This window comes from Hypanus sabinus, chromosome 2, assembly GCF_030144855.1.
Source record: "Hypanus sabinus isolate sHypSab1 chromosome 2, sHypSab1.hap1, whole genome shotgun sequence".
NCBI classification, from domain to species: Eukaryota; Metazoa; Chordata; class Chondrichthyes; order Myliobatiformes; family Dasyatidae; genus Hypanus; species Hypanus sabinus.
Genome location: NC_082707.1, coordinates 113,696,283 through 113,716,690, shown reverse-complemented (window position 1 = coordinate 113,716,690; position 20,408 = coordinate 113,696,283). Strand labels below are relative to the sequence as shown.

General features: G+C 38.6%; 1 protein-coding gene across 10 annotated transcripts in view; it reads right to left on the bottom strand.

The window, feature by feature from the left end:
- Window positions 1-20,408, bottom strand: part of rbm25b (RNA binding motif protein 25b) — a 78,085-nt gene that overhangs the window by 32,879 nt on the left and 24,798 nt on the right. For 4 of the 10 annotated variants that reach the window (XR_009508320.1, XM_059952632.1, XM_059952623.1 and 1 more), the window contains 8 exons: window positions 18,727-18,847; window positions 18,015-18,077; window positions 16,660-16,709; window positions 15,706-15,735; window positions 10,525-10,572; window positions 5,938-6,108; window positions 3,992-4,049; window positions 1,875-2,035 (listed from right to left, as the gene is read on the bottom strand). Coding sequence is in view for 9 of the 10 variants with exons in the window: in XM_059952632.1 (XP_059808615.1) it covers window positions 1,875-2,035; window positions 3,992-4,049; window positions 5,938-6,108; window positions 10,525-10,572; window positions 15,706-15,735; window positions 16,660-16,709; window positions 18,015-18,077; window positions 18,727-18,832 (687 nt within the window). In the remaining variant the exon portion in view is untranslated. The remainder of the gene's footprint in view (window positions 1-1,874; window positions 2,036-3,991; window positions 4,050-5,937; window positions 6,109-10,524; window positions 10,573-15,705; window positions 15,736-16,659; window positions 16,710-18,014; window positions 18,078-18,726; window positions 18,848-20,408) is intronic. The other 6 variants (XM_059952673.1, XM_059952664.1, XM_059952656.1 and 3 more) reach the window with 5 other exon arrangements.

Here is a 20,408-nt window from a genome sequence, read left to right as displayed (position 1 = left end):
CTTGTTTCCAAAATGCATCAGGCTTGTTTAGATGTTCCCTAACAAACTTCTGACACTGAATTTTGTGGTGAGGACGCAGGAAAGGTTTTCTTCTGATAACTCTTCCATGAAGGTCATACTTGTGCAGGTGTTGCTGCACAGTAGAACAGTGCACCACCTCTCCAATGTCTGCTAAATCTTCCTGAAGGTGTTTTGCAGTCAAACAGGGGTTTTGATTTGCCTTTTTAGCAATCCTACAAACAGTTCTCTCAGAAAGTTTTCTTGGTCTTCCAGACCTCAACTTGAGCTCCAAAGTTCCTGTTAACTGCCATTTCTTAATTACATTACGAACTGAGGAAATGGCTACCTGAAAACATATTGCTATCTTCTTATAGCCTTCTCCTGCTTTGTGGGCATCATTTGTTTTAATTTTCAGAGCGCTAGGCAGCTGCTTAGAGGAGCCCATGGCTGCTGATTGTTGGGACAAGGTTTGAGGAGTCAGGGTATTTATAAAGCTTTGAAATTTGCATCACCTGGCCTTTCCTAACAATGACTGTGAACAAGCCATAGACCTTGGTAAAAGTTCAAATCTCTTGGGGTGCCCAAAGTCTGACCTCAGTGGTTGGGAAGATGTTAGAGCTGATTATTAAGGATGAGGACTCTGGGTACTTGGAGGTATGTGGTAAAATAGGCCATAGTTGGCATGGTTTCCCCAAGGGAAAATCTTGCCTGACAAATCAAAGGCTTGAGAGCTCAAATCTCTTGGGGTGCCCAAACTTTTGTATGCCATTGTATAATGTAAAAAGAATCGGTCCCAACACAGACCCCTGTGGAGCACCACTATTCATCAGCAGCCAACCAAAAAAGGCTCAATTTATTCCCATGCATTGCCTCCTCCCATTTATCCACTGCTTTATGCATGCTGGAATCTTTCTTGTAATAACATGGGCTCATAGCTTAAGCAGCCTCACGTGTGGCACCCTGTCAAAGGGCTTCTGAAAATCCAAGTACACAACATCAACTGATTCTCCTTTGTCTATCCTGCTTGTTATTTCTTCAAAGAATTCCAATAGATATGTCAGGCAAGATTTTCCCTTGGGGAAACCATGCCAACTATGGCCTATTTTACCACGTACCTCCAAGTACCCAGAGTCCTCATCCTTAATAATCAACTCTAACATCTTCCCAACCACTGAGGTCAGACTAATTAGCCTAAAGCCTTTCTTTTGCCTCTCCCTTCTTAAGAGTGGAGTGACATTTGCAATTTTACAGTCTTCTGGAACCATTCCAGAATCTAGTGATTCTTGAAAGATCCAGTGCCTAGGCTGATCTTGGCCTCTGTTAGTGTGACTGAATGCAGCTGTCTTGAACTGAGTGGATTTTCACACCATTTCAGCAGATATGCAAGAGCTGCACCTGGAATTACAATTATGCCAAACTGATTATAGCAGATCTCTTTTCCAATGGGAACGTTAGTGAGTAAAACTGGCTTTAATAAGCAGTTATATAGTGCACATACACTGGCAGTTATAAACAAATCCACATTTTTAACCTAAATTTAAATTCCACATTGGGATTTATAAATGCCTTGCAAGTTAATTCAAGCCTCTGGATTCTTCATCCAGTAATCTAACCACAGTGTAAAATCTGGCATTATACATAATGCTCATTTAACACCACCATAATGCATAATTACACAGAACCCAATCTTATTGCACTTTAAATTTATAAAAAAAATATTAATTATAAAGTTCTGATGCAAGGTCATTCACACCATTTCTCTCCTCACAAATATGGACTCAACTGTTGAATATCTACAGCATTAACTTTTTCAGTTCAAATATCAAGACAGTATTTTTTAAAAGAACACTGATTTTGAATATAAATGGACCTACTCCATTGACTCCTTTCTTTTTGGCCTTCCATTCATCCAGCTGGGCTTTGGTCTTTGCATCTACTTTTACGAGCAGCTTTTTGTCTCCTACTTGAAGTTCATGCAATAACCTTAAAGCTCGCAGAGTAGATTCTGGCTCCTTATACTCACAAAATCCGAATGCTAGAAAAACAACAGATGTATTAACACAAGCAATATATGACATTTGGATTTTAAGTTGTTAAAACCACAATAATTTCAGTGCCCAGTTATCTGCAGTACCTCCACGTTTCTGAAATCACACAGAATTGAAATGAGAAATACACACTTTTCATATCAAAATTAAACAGCAATCCTTTGATATAAGAAAGTTCAATGAACACATTTCCACAATAACTGAATCTCTGGAGGACATCTTTGATTTACAAACCTATCTGTCATCCAAACGGCATTTAATGGAATACAGTGGAACAACCAAGTTCCTGTCCACGTCGTCAGTATTGATTGCAAGGAACAAAACTGGAAATAATGTTTGTGTCACTGGAAGGAAGATACAGGTCCTGCACCTGGGATCAGTACTGGAATCTTTGCTCCAAATATTACACCTCCTCGTTGGCAGCAAGCCAAAAGATTGTGGGTTTAAGCTCCAATAGCACATGAATACAAATCTGGGCTGACACTTACAGTATGTTGTAGGAAGCACTGTCTTTCAAGTAAGACAATAATCTGAAGCTCATCATGTAAATTTAACTAATTATTTGCTTAATTTGTTAAACGACAGGGCTTGGTAATTAAACACCAAGACGCGGTTTAAAATGAGTAACCTAGATGTCACTTAATTTAATGTAAAGTAACATTAATTTTATAACACAAATGTTAAAATCAAAACATGACTGAAGTAACAAACTCCAGCTGTTAGACACATGGCAGATAAAAGTATGAACCAAGTTATTATGGTGGGAAAAATAAGAAAAAGCTTAAATAGAACAAAGTGGAATAAAGCTGCAGAAAGACGTATTTAATTCTAAAAGGAAAAGGCAATCCAAGAAAGCTACTGAAACTACATGGAATTCTAGATGCTGCTAAGATTTTCATAAAATATCTGCTGACCTCCAGGGCAGAGCATTAGCTCAATTTTCTTGAGCACCACGATCAGAAAGGGTGCAAAGGAATTTCCCTGTTTTGCTACCAATTAGCACGGAAACCAGAGAGGTTTAGAGCAAATGAGCTTTTGATAAGAATATATAGATGTGCAAAATCATTTAATTTTAATAGTGTAATAATGTACAAATAACTCCAGTGGCAAGAGTTGGGAACCAGAGCAAGAATAAGAAGCAACAAGAGGAAAAGTTTCTCAAAAGACTTTTCTCAATTATGATCTGAAATGCAAAAAGAGGAATAAGCATATTTTCAGCTCTAACACTGAAGTAAATGGGAGGGTTGAAATCTACAAAACTAGAGGAACTATGCAGGGACAGCATATCAATGCTATACCTTCTTTACAAATTCCATACACTGTTTCACACAGAAACAAAATACAGGATTACAGATAATACTTTCCACTCCACTTGCCAGTAATTAAACTTGCCCTTGGGCATAGATTTTTCTTTGCTTATCAAGTTGCTGACAGACATTCTGAGCAGGCAAATAGATCCAACCAGCAGTATTTGACATTGAAATTAAAGTCCGAGTACACATTTCAATGAAAGATTTTTAAAAACAAGTAATAGATTCCTATAGTAAAAATACAGCTATTAATTAAAACCTGATATGAGCAAAATTCAAGTTGGTGAAACGTTGGATCAAATCTCTGCCTCTGAGTTCCGATGCTCTTGGAGATGTTACTGAAATTCTGAGATTTATGGATTGGACTATAGGTCACATTAGCCTCTTTTAGTTCTATTTTTTTTTCGTGTTCATTGTTTCTGTGGCTGATTGGGGTTTGGGGTTTGATGTTTTCCATGTGATTGATCTGTTAAGTTTGTGCATGCGGGAGGAGTTTTTGGGGGGAGGGAGGGGGTGGGATGAATGTCTTTATTTCAACTACTTTTATGATGTTCTGCATTTTATGGCTTTCTGGAGATGACGTATTCTCCATACATACTTAAATAATAAAATGAACCTTTGAACTCTACTTACCTTGCAACTTGCCTGAAGCTCCTTGTACTCTCTTCCAACTTAAAACCAAGCCACATTTCTGTAAATTGGGAGAATTATTGCAATAAATGCCATGAAGTATATTCAACTGAATGTTTGTTTTTTAAAATAAAATGTGATTAAAGACACACTTTAAGATGACCAGCATTAAAAAAAACAACACGAGCACTGAAAAAGTTGAGATGGGCGAGTGGGGAAGAAGTAACGTGGGAGAACCAAGCATCAGAGAAAAGAGCTATAGGATTAAATGCTCATATTTCCATTAGATGCTGCTGAAGACCTCGTACAGTTCTAACCATTGTATAATTTTGTATGTTTCACCACTTTTTAAACACAAAAAACAACTATAGGGAGATAATGTAGGTAAACTGTAGACAGAATTCCCCAAAGCAGAGCTTATTGATGTTTAAACAGGATGTCTTGACAGATGAATACATGACTTATGAATTGGTGCAAGGAGCAGGGCTTCAGATGGATCATCGAGATCTCTTCGGGGGAAGGTTTATACAAAAAGGAATGGGGCATATCCTTGCCAGAGCTGTTGGGGAGGGTTTAAACTAATATGACAGGAGAATGGTAACCAGAGTAATAGGGCTGAAGATGAGTGAGGCAATTGGTATACAAGTAGTTGCGGTGTGTAATGAAACTGTGAGGAAAGTCAGACAGAGTGATAGGATAAATTCCAGTCGGGGGATGAGCTGCAGTATACAAGTGTGGGAAAAAAAAATCAAAAAGGGTGACGAATACAGGACTGTAGGCGTTACATTTGAATACACGCAGCATACAGAATAAAGTAACAGTTATGATAGGTATGACATTGCAGGCATCACTGAGATGTGGCTGAAAAAAGATCTTATTTGGGAGCTTAACATCCCAGAATACACATTGTATCAAAAGGACAGACAGGTGGGGATAGGGGGTGAGGTCGCTCTATTGGTGCCAATTGAACTCCCAATCCAACTATTGGTTAATTGATAAAAATAGGCCTTTTTCTTACCTTCTCAATCACAATGAAGCAATTAAGTTCTTTGATACTTGCCAAGCTGCTCTTCCCACAGGTTAGAAGCAGCACAGATTATCTGGTCAGCCTATCTGAATGATATGGAATAGAAAGCTGTTGAGCACTGGCCCCAAGAAAGGCAAGTGGCTGGCGGACAGGCAACAGGCAGAGCACTACAAACCCCAGAGAAAGGGACTCCCAGAGACAGGCAGGAGGGGACAAGGAGAGATGGAATGTGGAAATTCCTTAATTTGTCAATAATCTTGAAAACACATAAAAGTAAACTTTTCTTCAGTTAATCAGAAAGCTAATGCAAGCAAGTTCACAGAAGTAGTCATTGAGGTTGTCAGAGCATGATGTGCTTGATATGACATGTATTTACTACATTGGCTTTCCTGATCTGGTTAGAAGAACATGCCTCTTTGGATGCTAATATACACATATCGGAGCAAGTCCAACCCTAATGCTGAGTTCTATACCCATGTCAAAACAAATATTTCTTGCACTGTCTACTTTCAATGGTTTAACTCTTCAGGTTCCAACCTACATCCCTGGTATGGGTTTGAAACAAACTGCTTTAAAGCATGAAATATCTTTGCAACATGCACACACCCACCCAAACACTTCACTTAGTTTGAATAATGACTTGCCAGACTGGCAGAGATCACTGAAATATACTACCCAGACTTTGTGCCCACTACTTTCTGCTATATGATTCATAGACTAATTCACAAAGCACCCATATTAACAACAAATATTCTGTTATACAGCTCACCGACAATAAATATTTAGGATAATAAATAAACTACCTAGACCAAAGACTGTGATGTTAAATCATACTAAACCACATTAAACCAACTTGGAAAGGAGGAGGAAAATATTTAGAATTAAGTTACATATATTACAGAAGGATGAAATGCAAACTTACCGCCAGTAACTGCCTGATTAACATATCAGAAGCTTTCTCAGAAATGTTGCCTACAAAAACTGTTGTAGTTGGACCACTGCTTTCGTCACTTTCACGAATCCTTTGAGCAGCATGGTCCTTCCTTGGTCCAATATGCTTTCCAACCAGAGGCACAGAGGTTGGCACCAATACCTATGCAAAACACTGGAATGTTTTAATCTGTTATCCCAAATAAGAAAAGTGCTATAGATGACCCTGTCGTATCCTTGTAAAGCAACAGCATTAGTTGAGTTCATTATAAACAGAGATGCCAGTAGTATGGAGCTATTGATCTTGCTAAAGTCCATGTGAGATTATGTTCCTGTTCAAATTTCAGTTATATTAACATAATGTTTTTTTCCATTTAAACATTACACTAAACCACAAAATACTGTAAATAGGAAATTTTATACAAAATGATGGAAATGTCAAAAAATATCAATTTGACAATGATAAAGTTCACGACGTAAACATAGATTCTATTAATCTAATGTTAACTTTAGAACATGACAGAACACAGCTGTGCTCAAGTAGTTTCTATGAAATGGTTGCTATTGTCAATCACACCAGGCTTTTTTCTTTATCACAAGACCCACTGTTTGCACACCAGCACGGATGCTCCTTTCTTTCTCAACTCAGCAATCCAGAGCTGCAGAGAAGATATCAACAAAAACAAAGGAAAACAAATTAAAAGAATACCAGACGAAAGATGCAGAGTGGAGAGGAAATGACAAAGCCAAAATCTGAAGGGAGAAAATAAACTGAAGGCAACAAGCAAAGTGAATAAGTGAAACAGAGGAGCTAAATGACAACAGGCAAAGATTAGGAAACCAGTATTTATGAACAGAATTATCACAGGAATGATGTGGCAAATGGTTGAGAAAAAATATTAAAGACAAACAAATTGGAGGTGCAAAAAAACTGCAGATTCTGTAACCTGTAAAAAGAATTCAGTAGTTCAGGCATTAACCACAGAGGCAGAGATCGACAGTGTTTAGAGACTGAATCAGGGCTGAGAGGGTAGAGGAGATTTAACTCGTATAAGGTGAGGGTAAGGAATGAGGTAGGAGCAGGCAATATGAACAAGAGAGGTGGCGTTGTTGGGCAGGTGTAGCCAGTGAACTGGAATCAGGGGACAATGGTTAGTGGGTAGAAAAGTGAAAGGGCTGTGGAAGAAGGAACCTGATCAGAAAGGAGAGTGGACCATGGCAGAAAGGGAAGGATGAATGTACTGGGGAAGGTGATGGGTGAAGAGGTGAGAGAAGAAGCACAGTGGAAAACTGAAGAGGAGCTAAGTTGAGGATCAACTGTTTATTGAGGATAAATTAACAGAAGTTGGAAAAAAAAATTGATGCTCATGCCATCAGGTTGGAGCAGGGACGGCCAACCTGTGACTCGTGCCAAAAGTGACGCATTGGATGATTAGAAGTGGCGCATTGCACCCCAGTGATAATAATAAAAAGTAAGCCTACTCATGCAAAAAGTATTAACCAAAAACTGATTTGTAGAAAAAAATCTATAACAGGAATTCAAGTAGCTTAGAGCTAGAAATGGGTTATACTGAGAATAAATCTAAAACTTAACAATTATTTTTAGTGATTTTATTATTTCATGCACGTCTTTTGGCGAATGTTGTCTTCTTTCACATTAATCTGTTCTCAGTTTTTAAAAAAAGTTCAATGAGTCAAACTAGGAAAGAAGGACTTTTGTTCTGCAGTCATTCCATAACTCTTCAATATATGTTTGATACTTGTTTGATCCTGAGGTGCCAGGCGTCTGCACCAGCAGTGCATCGCATGTTTTTGCCACTCAGTTTACAATTGGCACTCGTGTGCTATGGAGTTGTGCTTCGTTTGTCCTTTGTGAACATCTGCAACTCTACTTTTTCAAAAATTAAGCCTTGTTTTTACATTCAGTTACCCATCACAGTGCAAAAGAAAATGAGCAAAAGAAAAGCATGAATTCAATGAACAGTGGGAAAATGAGTTCTTATTTATAGCGGGTCCATCAGGAAAACCATTGTGCATTGTTTGTGAAAACACTTTCTCACATAATAAAAGACATGATCTTAACAGACACTATAAAACACATCAGACTGAAATAGAAGGATAACTGAAGCTGGTGCTTGGGTCTGAGTTACGGAAAGATTATGTGATTAAGAAAAAGGAAATCAAAAGAAGACAAAATATATTAAGTGTCTCATTATGTTTATCTTGTTTTTATATTAAATATGTCCATATTAACATATTTTTACAAGAACTGAATGGAAGTTCTAGAGTAGTATGGCGCATCTGAACTTTTGAGTGAAAAAAATTTGACGCATGCAATGTAAAAGGTTGGCCACCCCGGACTGGTGTCTACCCAGACGGAATACAAGTTATTGCTCCTCCACCTGATAGCAGCATCATTGTGTCAAGATGGGGCCACGAACCAAGATGTTGGAATGGGAATGGGGATAGGCATTAAAATGGGTGGCCACCGGGATAATCCGCTTTTGGCAGATGGAGCTGAGGTGTTTGACAAAGCAGTCCCCCAACTTATGCTGGATCTCACCAACGCAGAGGAGGCTAGCTTGGGAGCAGCAAATACAATAGATCCGCAGGTGACATGTTGTCTCACCTAGAAGGACTGTTTGGGGCCCAAAGGAAGAGGTGAATGAGCAGATGCAGTATTTCTGTAACCTGCAGGTTAATTTGCCAGAGGGGAAATTAATGGGAAGGGCTAAATTGGCGAGGATGTTACAAGGGAGCAATCCCTGTGAAAAGCGGAGAGTGGTGGGGGGAGAAGACAGGATGAGCGCAGATGTCTGGGAAATGGAAGACATGCAGGTGAGGGCAGCATCAATGGTGAAGGAAGGGAAACCCCATCCTTTGAAGCAGAACATCTCTGATTTCCTGGAAAGGAAAGCCTCACCAGAGAACAGATGTGGCAGAGGTGAAGGAACTGAGAAAAGGCAATAGCAAAAGCTGCAGACTTTGGAATCTGAACAATAAAGGTGCTGATAAGTAGAATCAGACGAGGGAGGGATGATGGACAGATGAAGCTAGTTGGGAAAGATAGGAACCAGCAAGCAGTGTGTGGTAGATGGGTAGATAGAATCGGGTGGGGGAGGAGAACAAAAATGAGATTGCATGGTTGTTGGGAGCAAGTGTGGCATTAGCAGAGTAGAGGTTATCTGGATTGGAAAGTTGATAAGCAGGAATAAGAGATGAGGTGCTGTTCTTCTAAGTTGTGTTTGGCTTTGAAACAGCAGAAAAGGCCAAAAGGTGGTATACCCCTTGGAGAAAAAAAGCTGTGCATCTCAACCAGCATATCATCTTAATTCCAAAGGTTAATATACAAAGAATGCTTATGCAAAGTATCGACTTTACAGATTATGGAACAATAGGTTTTCAGGGTATTAACAGGAGCATAGAACAAAAACGTAAAGGCACATCTTTTGAGAGTAAAGTTCAAAAGTATTCAGGTGGTGGAAGCATAAGATTCTTCCACATACAGTATTTGATACAAGATCATACTTACACAGATTTGCTAACATACTTAAGGATATGGAGTAATGGTAAACAGAAATGGGTTACATCAGCCATGGTCTCATCAAATGGTGCAATATGTTAGAAGCTTAATGGCTACCCCTTCCCTCCACTAGATGCAAATATGCAGCCAGCTTATGTCAATACTGTCTATAAAACATTATTCCCAAAAAGAACACAATATTTCATAAATAAGGGAAAGGGAAAAATCAGGATGACAAACTGCTGTGGCAAAAAAGTGTTACATGTAATGCTTCTAATACAAAACTAGCTGTTCATTGCTAGTGCAGATAGTCATGCTGCCTCAGGTAGTAACATCGCAGTCTGCAAATAATCGGGAACTAAACATGCAGGCTTCCAATTCTAGCTATAATGCCAATGACCCATTAGAAACTGCTCAGCTATGGACATCAGGCAAATGCAGGGATGGATTTAGTAAGGTCTTCCATTATATTACACACTCCCATTAAGAGGACTGTTTATACCTGCACAATAAATCAAAATAAAGTCATGGCAACCATTGTAAAATAGAGAAATGTACTTAAATTAAATACTAAAAATAACATTTGTTTCATTTGGATTTAGTTAATGTACATTATTTAAACTTAAGTGTAATTTTTAAATATTGTGTCATCAGGTTCTCCACCCTATTGTCATATTCAGAAGTTAAAACGATGTTTTTTTCCCCAATGACTGATTCCACTACTGCTGCTAAATCTGTTCTTCCACAGTTGCTGTAATCACCCAACTCACTCATACATGCTTAAACCCTCCCTGCTTCGCTCATTCACTTCCTAAGCATACGCAGCTAGAAAGGCCACTAGTTTTTTTTTTGTAGATTAAACATATTTGGCATAATGCTATGGGATGCTCATAACCACCATGTGAATTCACCAAATTCAGCATGAGTGTCTGGGATAGCATTGAAAATTAATGGCAAGACTTGGGACACAGGAAAAGAAAATATGGGAACTGTTTTCATATAATTCTTAGTGTTCAGTTATATTCTGCCACTGGCAGTGGTCCCATAACAGGTTACCTGTTTGCCCTCTGTTGGGCAACGGTTCATGGTGTACAGCAAGGAGACCTGAAAAGGGGGAGGGAGACAACAACAGTAATAAATACAACAGCTTACATAAACATGGGATTCAGTTCTTGTCACATATGGAAGACACTTAAAAATGACACTTCAATTTTAAATTTAATGGTTCTAATTTTCATGCACTTACAAATGAAGGAATATGCCAAGCAAAAGTCCCAGATAACCCACACTGAATTTGGAACCATCTCATGATGGTTATTAGCAAAACAAAAATGGCTTATTTTGAATTAAATACTCTTAATTGTGAAAAATTTATAACTGTTTTATGTTGGACTTCAATATCATTCTTCACAAAACCATTTTTGGTTGACACTTACACAAGTTTGGATGACCAGATTTCACGAGAATTTGTTTAAAAAAGCATTTTAAACTTTAAACAGTAGGCCACACAGCTCTCCTATTCATACAATCATGTCTGAACTTGAAAATCAATTCAACATTCTCACTGTCCCAACATCCCTTGATACACCCAGAGCTTTAAAGTTTGTTCTTTGTACTGAATACATTCAACAAATGAACACCAACACAAAACCCTGGAGCAAAATATTCCCAAAACATTTCACTGAGAAACCTTGAGACAAAGCAAAACTGTAACTACCTGAGATACTAGTTTTTTAATACTTCCAAGTCAATAGACAATAGACAATAGGTGCAGAAGTAGACCATTCGGCCCCTCGAGTCTGCACCGCCATTCTGAGATCATGGCTGATCATTCACTATCAATACCCAGTCCCTGCCTTGTCCCCATATCCCTTGATTCCCCTATCCATCAGATATCTATCTAGCTCCTTCTTGAAAGCATCCAGAGAATTGGCCTCCACCGTCTTCCGAGGCAGTGCATTCCACACCTCCACAATTATCTGGGAGAAGTTTTTCCTCAACTCTGCTTTAAATAACTGACCTCTTATTCTCAATCCATGCCCTCTGGTACTGGACTCTCCTTTGAGAATTTTATAACTCAACAATTTCCCCCTCTCTATCTTGATACTTCAGGCAATAAAGGCCTCATTAAAAAGCCTTCTTGCTCTAACACGATTATTTTAATTTCAGGATTACATAAAATAAAAACAATGTGCTTTGCAATTTTAGTTTAATGGCTAAATATCAGTCAGATTTCCCACCCCATCCTATGTTGCACCGGCTTCAGTTAGTAATTTTTCCTCCAACTAAATGATGCAGATCCCATCAGGAACAGTAGGATATCCTAATACCTATTATAAGTGCATGTAAGCAAACAATCCAACAAAGAATCAATGCCTTCAGAAGAGGCAAGAAAATGGGTGCAAAAAGAAAACAATTATTACTACCTTTCAAAAGTAAGAGATAACATTATCCCTGGGTGAAGTTTATCATGAATTTTCTATGCCTGGATCAGATAAATTCTCCACAAATAAATACTGGCATTGTCCAAAAAAAAACTGACATTGTGTTTTCTGTCCCCCCTGTAAAGTTTTGTGTAGTGGCATCATTTGAAATGACAACCCAATTAATATAGAACAAAAATCACTTTCTAAACATTGGTCAACATGAAGTCGTGACCCTCACCAAATACCTATAAACTTATGACCTAGTACAAACTAAATCATGCAAAAAAACTATTAATTAGCCAGCAAGATTTTTATTCACAAGTTTATTTAAAAAAAAACTTCTGCTGGCAGAGCTAGATTTGTTTCATCTTAAATTAAAATTCTCACATTAATTGGCTTCAAGGAATATTATTAGCTATCTTTACTGAACTGGAGGTAAACATTCATATTCCCTACAAGGAGAACTAAACATAACCTTCAAAATGATGGCCTGAAGCACGAGTGTTTCTCAAAAGCAGTTTTTAAAATCACTCAACAGATGGTGATTTTATTCCTACGTTACCATGGTTGAGAAGGGAGGTGCACTAACTGGAAATTTCAAAAGTGAAGGCTTACAATACAGTAATTTTCCACTACCATTTTGCTGCCTGTGTTTATTCAGTTCTGAACAAAAGTATAAGGCTGAACTTTAAGCATTCTATTTGTCTTTTAAAGAAATCTGAAAAGAAGTATGTTTTTGTGTTTGTGAATGTCAAACATCAATATTCACTATCTTTTGCTTTTCTGGATGTGGAGGGCAGGGCCTATTTTGATAAAATGTAATTGGACTGACACCGAAAGGCTCAACATTTGGGATGTAGGCATTCAGCTGCAGTACAACAGTTGCAGACACTGGGTAATGAACACCTTAAAGTTATGGGCCTGATATACACAACTACAAGTGTGGATGGCTTCCTGCAGCTAGCTGGATTACAGAGATCTGGGGAAAGATTAAAGAGTACCTCAAAAAGATATAATTCCTACTTACTGCTAGTGCCTATGTTTGTGAGATTGACAAAGACAAGTTACTTCACAGCTGACAGATAATGCAGGAGGACAACTGTCGATTGACCATGAATTGGCATTAGTCTTGGGGAAGATGAAACTCTACAACTGAACCTCATCAAAACTGCGATGAACTACTTTATAAGAAATCACAAACACACAGTGTTTGAAGAAGAACTCAGTGGGTCAGGCAGCATCTACAGAGGAAAATGAAGAGTCCTGAGTTTTGTGCAATGATCAAGACTGGAAAAGGAGGGGGCAGAAGCCAGAATAAGAAGAGTAGGGGGAGGAAGAGGATCAACAGCTGACTGGCAGGAGGATGGGGCAGGGGAGCAAAAAGGGAATAATGTGAGAAGCGAAGTGATAGGGTGGGAAGGCAAAGGGCTGAAGAAAAAATATGCTAGAGAGAGCTATCATGTCACCCTTACAAGGCAGTTTTCTGTTGTAGATTTAATCTAGACTGAACAGCGAATAGTAAGTCCAAATCTTTATTTTAAATGGAGAGTGTCTTGAAAAGTTGGATGGGGATTCATTTGTTATGGTTGAGAAGCAGAGGAAATAAAGATTGGGAAAAAGGCAACCACTGGATATGTAATAGTTTACAAAGAAAACAAGTAGTCATAAAGAATGGCAGGATCCCTACATTCAGGCAAGAGAAGGAAAGATTTAAAAAGGCAGATAATCCCTGGGTTACATCAGGGTCCCTGAACACTGTTTGTAACCCAGACTGTTCATAAATTGAAAACAAACAACATGTGGGAGAGAGAGCAGGCACAGGAAGAGAGGCTGCCAGCTGGCCTCATCATCTCAATGACTGAATGAGTAGTGCTCCCAGCTCTGCCTAGAACAGAGAAGGCATGTAGAAATGACCTGCTTCCACCTGTCAGAAGATACCTGCAGCAGCCAGCAAATTCATCTCCATCCATGTTGCTGATCTCCCAAACGCTTGTTCATATGAATGGCTGTCCATAAGGCACACATGTGTAACCTGAGGAGGACCTTTAGTAGTAATATTAGTTTAGGAAATAATCACCATTGTGTGGAACAATGACATGCTAAAAATCAATTAATGAGGTAAACAGATCGTGCAGAGGAATTAATGAGTAGTCCACTGCATAGGAGGTTACTGAAGAGTTGCAGGGAGCCAACAGACCGAATTTACAGGCAAATTTCTCAGGTATATAATAGTATCCTAACAACAGGATTCCAAAAATGCAGCATTGGGACAGAAACAGTGCAAAGTGTAAAATGTACAGAATACACAAAAGGTCAGAAGAAAAGGCTGGCAACCGGTGAACATTTTGTACAGCATTTATGACTCAGCTAGAATTAGGAATATTGGAGAAAATATAGACCCAGAGTCAGTGTTGAGATATGATTCAACTGAAATGGAAACTATTCCTTGACAGAAGGTCAATGAAAAGGGCTGGAGAAAATGAGGATAGAGCATATGTACTCCTATTTCAAGAAATGGACTACAAACGTGTGATGCAAGGGAATCTGAAATAAAGAACAGAGCTTACAAAGTGAGCTCTTCACCTCAACAACTGGGGTGGGGGGGAGGGGGGGTTAGTTAGCATGCAGCAAGAAAAAAGGACAGGTAGAGAGCTTAATGGAGGAATGTGAGTAATGAGAGGGCAAAATTTATTTTAAAAAATCAGGAACGTGTAGAAATTGCATAAAAGAACACTTTGTAAAATCAAACGAAGTAGAAGGCCATTTCTAATCACCAAAGGGAAACAGGCTAAAAATGGTATCTCATTGTAATGACAAAAATCAGGTATGGTTCTAAACAAGTACTTTGCAAATATCTCCATCAACAAGAATTAACAATACGCAACACAGGCCATTGAGAATATTACAGAAATCTAACACCTTTAATCACTATAACCTAAAAAAGCATTCATGGCCTCTTAACGCAGAGATGAAAGAGGCTCTTACCACCATTTTACAATTCTCTTCAGTAAAAGGCTTGGTGCCACAATATGAAGACAGCTAATAAGGTCTCCTTAGTTCAAAAGGTACATAGTGACAAACCAAGAAATTATAGACCAGACAACCAACATTAATTTGTAAATTATTAGAAACATTTCTTCAGTGCAGTACACATATTTAAAAAGACAGTTAAGGACAATCAGAATTAATTTGAAAGAACTGAAACTTGCTTGGATGTTTTTTTGAAGTGATGTCAAGTAGAGTTGAAGAAGTTAGCCATTTGGTGTAGTCTATATAGATTATTAGCAAGATGTCTGGCAAAATTTCTCATGGCACATCAGTATAAATGTACATGGCAACCAAGGTAAAACTGAAAGAATAATAGGACTATGCTAATTAATTCAGCAAAGCCAAGAACTTTTCATGCTGTAAAAAGTTATTCGTTAAGATAGCAGAACAGACAGATGTGGTTAAGACACACATGAGAAACACCTTAACTGCACAAGGCATTGCACTAAAAAGGAGTTGTACAGCAGTAATAGTCTTGGCCACCATACTACTGGAGCAATTAAATAACTGTACAATTCTGTTCAGCACATTCTAGCAATTGGAAGTATTTATGAGCTAGGGCTCGAGAGTGATAGTTATGAGACAACACTGGAATGTGTAGATGTTTTCTTCAGAACAAAGCTGGCTTTAGAGTGATTCAACTGAGGTGAATAAAATTCTGACAGGACAGGACTAGACTCACAGGAAAACCTATTTCCCCCTTATAAAGGAGTCAATAACTAGAGGACAGATTAATATAAAAGTTGAGGAAAAAAAAATCTACCTGGAGTGGTGGGTGCCTGTAACTTGCTGCCTAAAAGGGAGGTGGAGACAGAAACCCTCATTACCATTTTTAAACATCTAGACAGTTTTCTATGACAACAACTTAACAGTGCGAAGGGCTACGAGCTGGGAGGTGAATTGGCCTAAATATCATTTTAGTTGGCATCAATACAATGGCCTAATAATGGTAGCATCTATGATTCAATTAAAATATCAAGCATGCTAGCTCAGGATGAATGACTGCAGATGAATACCAAAGTACTGTACTGAAAAGTTTTCATAAGTTCATTAGCAGTTGCACATTCCTGTTTAGTATCATGAAGCAGCAGGTGGCAGTGACACATAGCCTCCCGAACCTTTTCAAGACCCCCTCTAAAATGCAATTCAAAGCACTATGTACTTCCAACTCTGCTTCTAGATCTACTAGCAGAAATAAATCAATATTGGCATCATCTTCCGGGCCACTATTCCTAGGACCGAAGCTCTTATATTCGGTTGTCCCGCATAAGCAGGCCACCAGAGCAAGCATGGACGATAACAGACTCCTACAACAACACTATATTCTAAGCTTCGTCATCATGAGATTGTCAAGTCAGAGGAACAATTTAAAGATGTTCTGAAAGCCTCCTTGATAAAGTATCCATCAACTTCTAGAATCCCCAGCCCATGTTTGCTCAAAATGAACTAGCAGCACTAGAAACCCTGAATCTCATGCAGCAGCTCAGTATAAAACCACCAGGAGTGTATGTCATCTAATATAACCCACCCTTCTCAACAAGGATCTCTTGCTAGTCTAGAATTCCTACAATGACCTTGTCAATCAACTGAGAACCCACAGAACTAGAATGGAAAAATCAGTGAGCCCCCCCACCCCCGGGACTGTCTGGTGGAATCACTAACCCCGGTACAAACATGCACTGATTCTTTAAATGCAATTTAATTATATCATACTTACAGTTGTGGCAGGAGTCATTATCCCCATAGGAACAGGAATCATAGGTGCTCCTAAAAATAAAGAAAAGAGTAAACATGTCAAGTAGATCACTGTTCTAAAGTACAGATTCAACAAAGCTACTTATTCATACCCGGTACTAGGCAAACAAATGCTTGTGAAGTTCCCAGGGTCTGCATCTTGGCATCTTTAATAAGGTGGCAGCAGAGATAGTGAATTTTCCCCAAAGTGCCATTTTTTTTCAAAAGGTCCCAATGAAATGGAAAATTAGAAATGTAATGTCCCTTTTAGGAAGGGGAAGACAGAAAGTAGAAAATTGTAGGCTGGTATTGGAAAATACTGGAATCCATTAAATAGCAGAAAATTTGAAAATCGTAACACAATTCAGCAGCACCAACAGCTCTGAAAATGAAACTCTGTGCAAGCATAGTATATGGTGCATTTGCTTTCCGAAAGGTATTCAATATGGGGGTGCTACATAAAAAGGTCATGGTACAAGGTAAGAACTAAGAGCCCAAGGCATTCAAGGTCACTCTAAAAACAGATGGAATAAAATAGTTTTATTCAGGCTGCAGCTAGTAAGGTGCCACAGGGTTTAGTCCTGTGGCCTAAACAATTTACAATCTATACCATTAAATGAGTTGAGTGCATTGCAGCCAAGCTTGCTGGCGACACAAAGAAAAGTCGGAAGCAAGTCAAGATGGTGCAAAGATTGATTAAGTTAGTGGGCAAAAATGTGGCAGGCGGAATACAGAGTGGGGAAAGGTGAAGTTATCCTCTTGGTGAAAGAAACAGAAAAGCAAAAAGTGTTGTCTTAATAGAGACCGCTAATCGCATTTATTGTAAAGGGGTGAAGCATATATATAAGTGAAATCTTGATACAACTTCACAGGGTATTGTTGAGATCACCCTGGAGTCCTGTGTTGCTTCGGTTTGCTTATTTAAGGTACAAAGTATTAGCAGTTAAGAGGTTCATAGGATGCAAGGATGACTTGTGAAGGAAGAACAGTTTGAGACCTTTCTTTGATAAAAATTCAATCATGGGAATATCAATGTTTATTGCCCATTCCAATTGCCTCTCAGCCGAGGATACAGTTGAGAGTCAACTGTATTGGTGGGGCTTGAGTTATGTGCAGGATGGAGATTCCCAATGGCAACCTGGTAATTTGCCCTTTTTGTTTTAAAATTCCAGATTTATATACCAGTTGATTTTTATTCCTGACTGCCATGCAGAAATCACTTCTCTGGATCAATGGTTCAGAATCATGACTGTTTGCCCAGTAACTTAACAATTACGCTGCTGTAGCTCCTACGCTCATTGAAGTTTAGAAAAATGAGGTGATTTTATTGAAACTTACGATTCTGAAGGGGTTTGACACAGTAGATGTTGAGAGGATGTTTCTCATGGGGGAAACCCGAACCTGGGGGGCACAGTTTCAGAATGAAAGGTCACTTATTTACGATGGATATCAGGAGGAATTTCTCTCAGGGAATCTAGAATCCTGGGAGGCTGGCTAAATGAACTTATCTAAGAACGAAAGATATTTTTGAACTATAACGGGTGTTAAGGGTCAAGAAGTTTCAAAGAACCACATGGCATACTCCAGCTTCTTTTAATAATAATTCTTACTGTATTCACAACCAGCTTTCAAGGATGTAACTAATGTAGCCAAATATCCCAATAATCAATAGTATCATACTCCAACACAATATTACTCATTTAGTAAGAGAGCGCATCAAAAAGGAGTAGCAATACCCAACTAATTTCTTTGAGAATTAAAACTCAGTTAGTTTTCAAAACTCTTCTACTTTATTTATTAAACTAGTTTCTCTTCATTATTTTCCTTAAGTATTTCATGCAGTGAAGTTTGTTGTTAACTCTTTCCTGGATTTATTTGAGCTAATTTCTTCATGGCCCCTTCAACATAAAATCAATTTGAAAACCTTTGTTTTTCCTCTCCTATCCAATCCCCTCAATTTTAACACAATAGATGTAACAGTTTATAGAGACTTAACTTTTAATAATAAGCTTTCGCTACAGCTTACTTAACAAATATCAAAGTTACATACCGGGTGGCACAGAAGGTGGGAAGCTTGCAAACTGTGGAGGAGGAATACCCGGCGGCAATGGGGGTATCCCTAAGGGAGGACGATTCATATGCGGTGGAAATGACATTTCTCGAGCACCAACCTGAAATAGGCAACACTGATCAAAGTCAAAACTTGTAAACTTTTTATGTTTTGAGGGCAATACTTAAAGAACAATTCATGTTCTTAAAAAAAAAACACATTTTTAATTGTCTAGAAACTAACTTAGACATGTTGAACTTTAGTGTTAGTCAATGATGAGATGTTAGCAATCTTACCTGTCAAGCTGTGGGAAATTCTAGTCTGGATATGTTATCAAAAAAACCTATACTGCTCCTACAACTCCATGGTGTCCACTTCTGTTTTAACCTTCCATAAGGAACTTATTGCCATCTCAAAGTACTTTGTAAAGATATTATTGTTACACCATGAGGTCTGGTTTCTATAGCACAAAAGAGGATATGGAAGAATTGGAGAAAACTCAGTGATGAATCTATATCTGACAGGTTAAAATCACTGGGAAAGAGCGTACAGGCTGGGTTCGGAATAAGGATCAGGGGTGACCTGATGAATTATAAGACACTAACAAACTCAGGAGATCTAACAAATTCTTAATTGCATTGAAAAGAGGATGAACTTAAAATTGGAGTGGTCAAACCCAAGCCTCTATACCACCAAATGCAACGGGATCTTCAATGTTCTTATCGGGAGACCACAGTCAATACAGACTGACATCTCCTCGCTATCAAGAGGTGTCACAATAACAACCTCTCACACTCAATGTCAAGACTAAAGAATTGCTTGTGGAAGTCAGAAGAACACACACCAGTCCTCATTGACAGGTCAGTGGTGGACAGGTGAACAGTTTTATGTTCCCGAGTCTCAGCGTCTTAGAGGATCTATCTTGCCCAACACATTGATAAAGTAGGCATGTCAATGACTGCTTTGTTAGCACTTGAGATTTAGTATGTCACCAAAGACCTCGAAAATCATTGCCCTTACTGTCTGTAGCAGTCAGATATGGAGGCTTCAAAGCACAGCATCACAAGAGAATGCAGAGGCTATAATCTCAGTCAGTTCCATCACAGGCACAACACCCAAACCCCCCCACCTGAGGATATCTTCAAGATGCAGTGTCCCAAAAAGGTGGCATCCATCACTAAAGATGCTTACTATTCGGGACATGCCTTCTCATTACTACCATTTGGGAGGTACAATTCAGAAACAGATTCTTCCCCTCTAGCATCAGATTTCTGAACAGTCCATGAAGCCATGAACATGACCTCCTTATTGTTTTCTTTCTGTTGGGAGTATTTACTTTATACTAGTATTGTCTTTGGATTATACCACTGCTGCAAAACCTGATCTAGAGAAAAGATGTGACTTATCTTAAAATGTACCTTAAATGTACTAAAGCAGCAAAGATTCACCATAAATCAGACTAAAAACTGAGATCGTTGTTTAAACTACTGAGATTGTTGTTTGAACTACTCATGAACTTCAAAAATGCAAATCATATGAGTCAACAAGCAATTAGGAAGGAAAAAAGATGTAGAAGTATTCTACAGAGCTCTGCTAAGATTGTCTGGTCCCATCAGTTGGAAGCCACACGGAGACCAGCAATAACTGCAAAAGTGTCGGGAGCCACATCCAGGAGGAAAGAC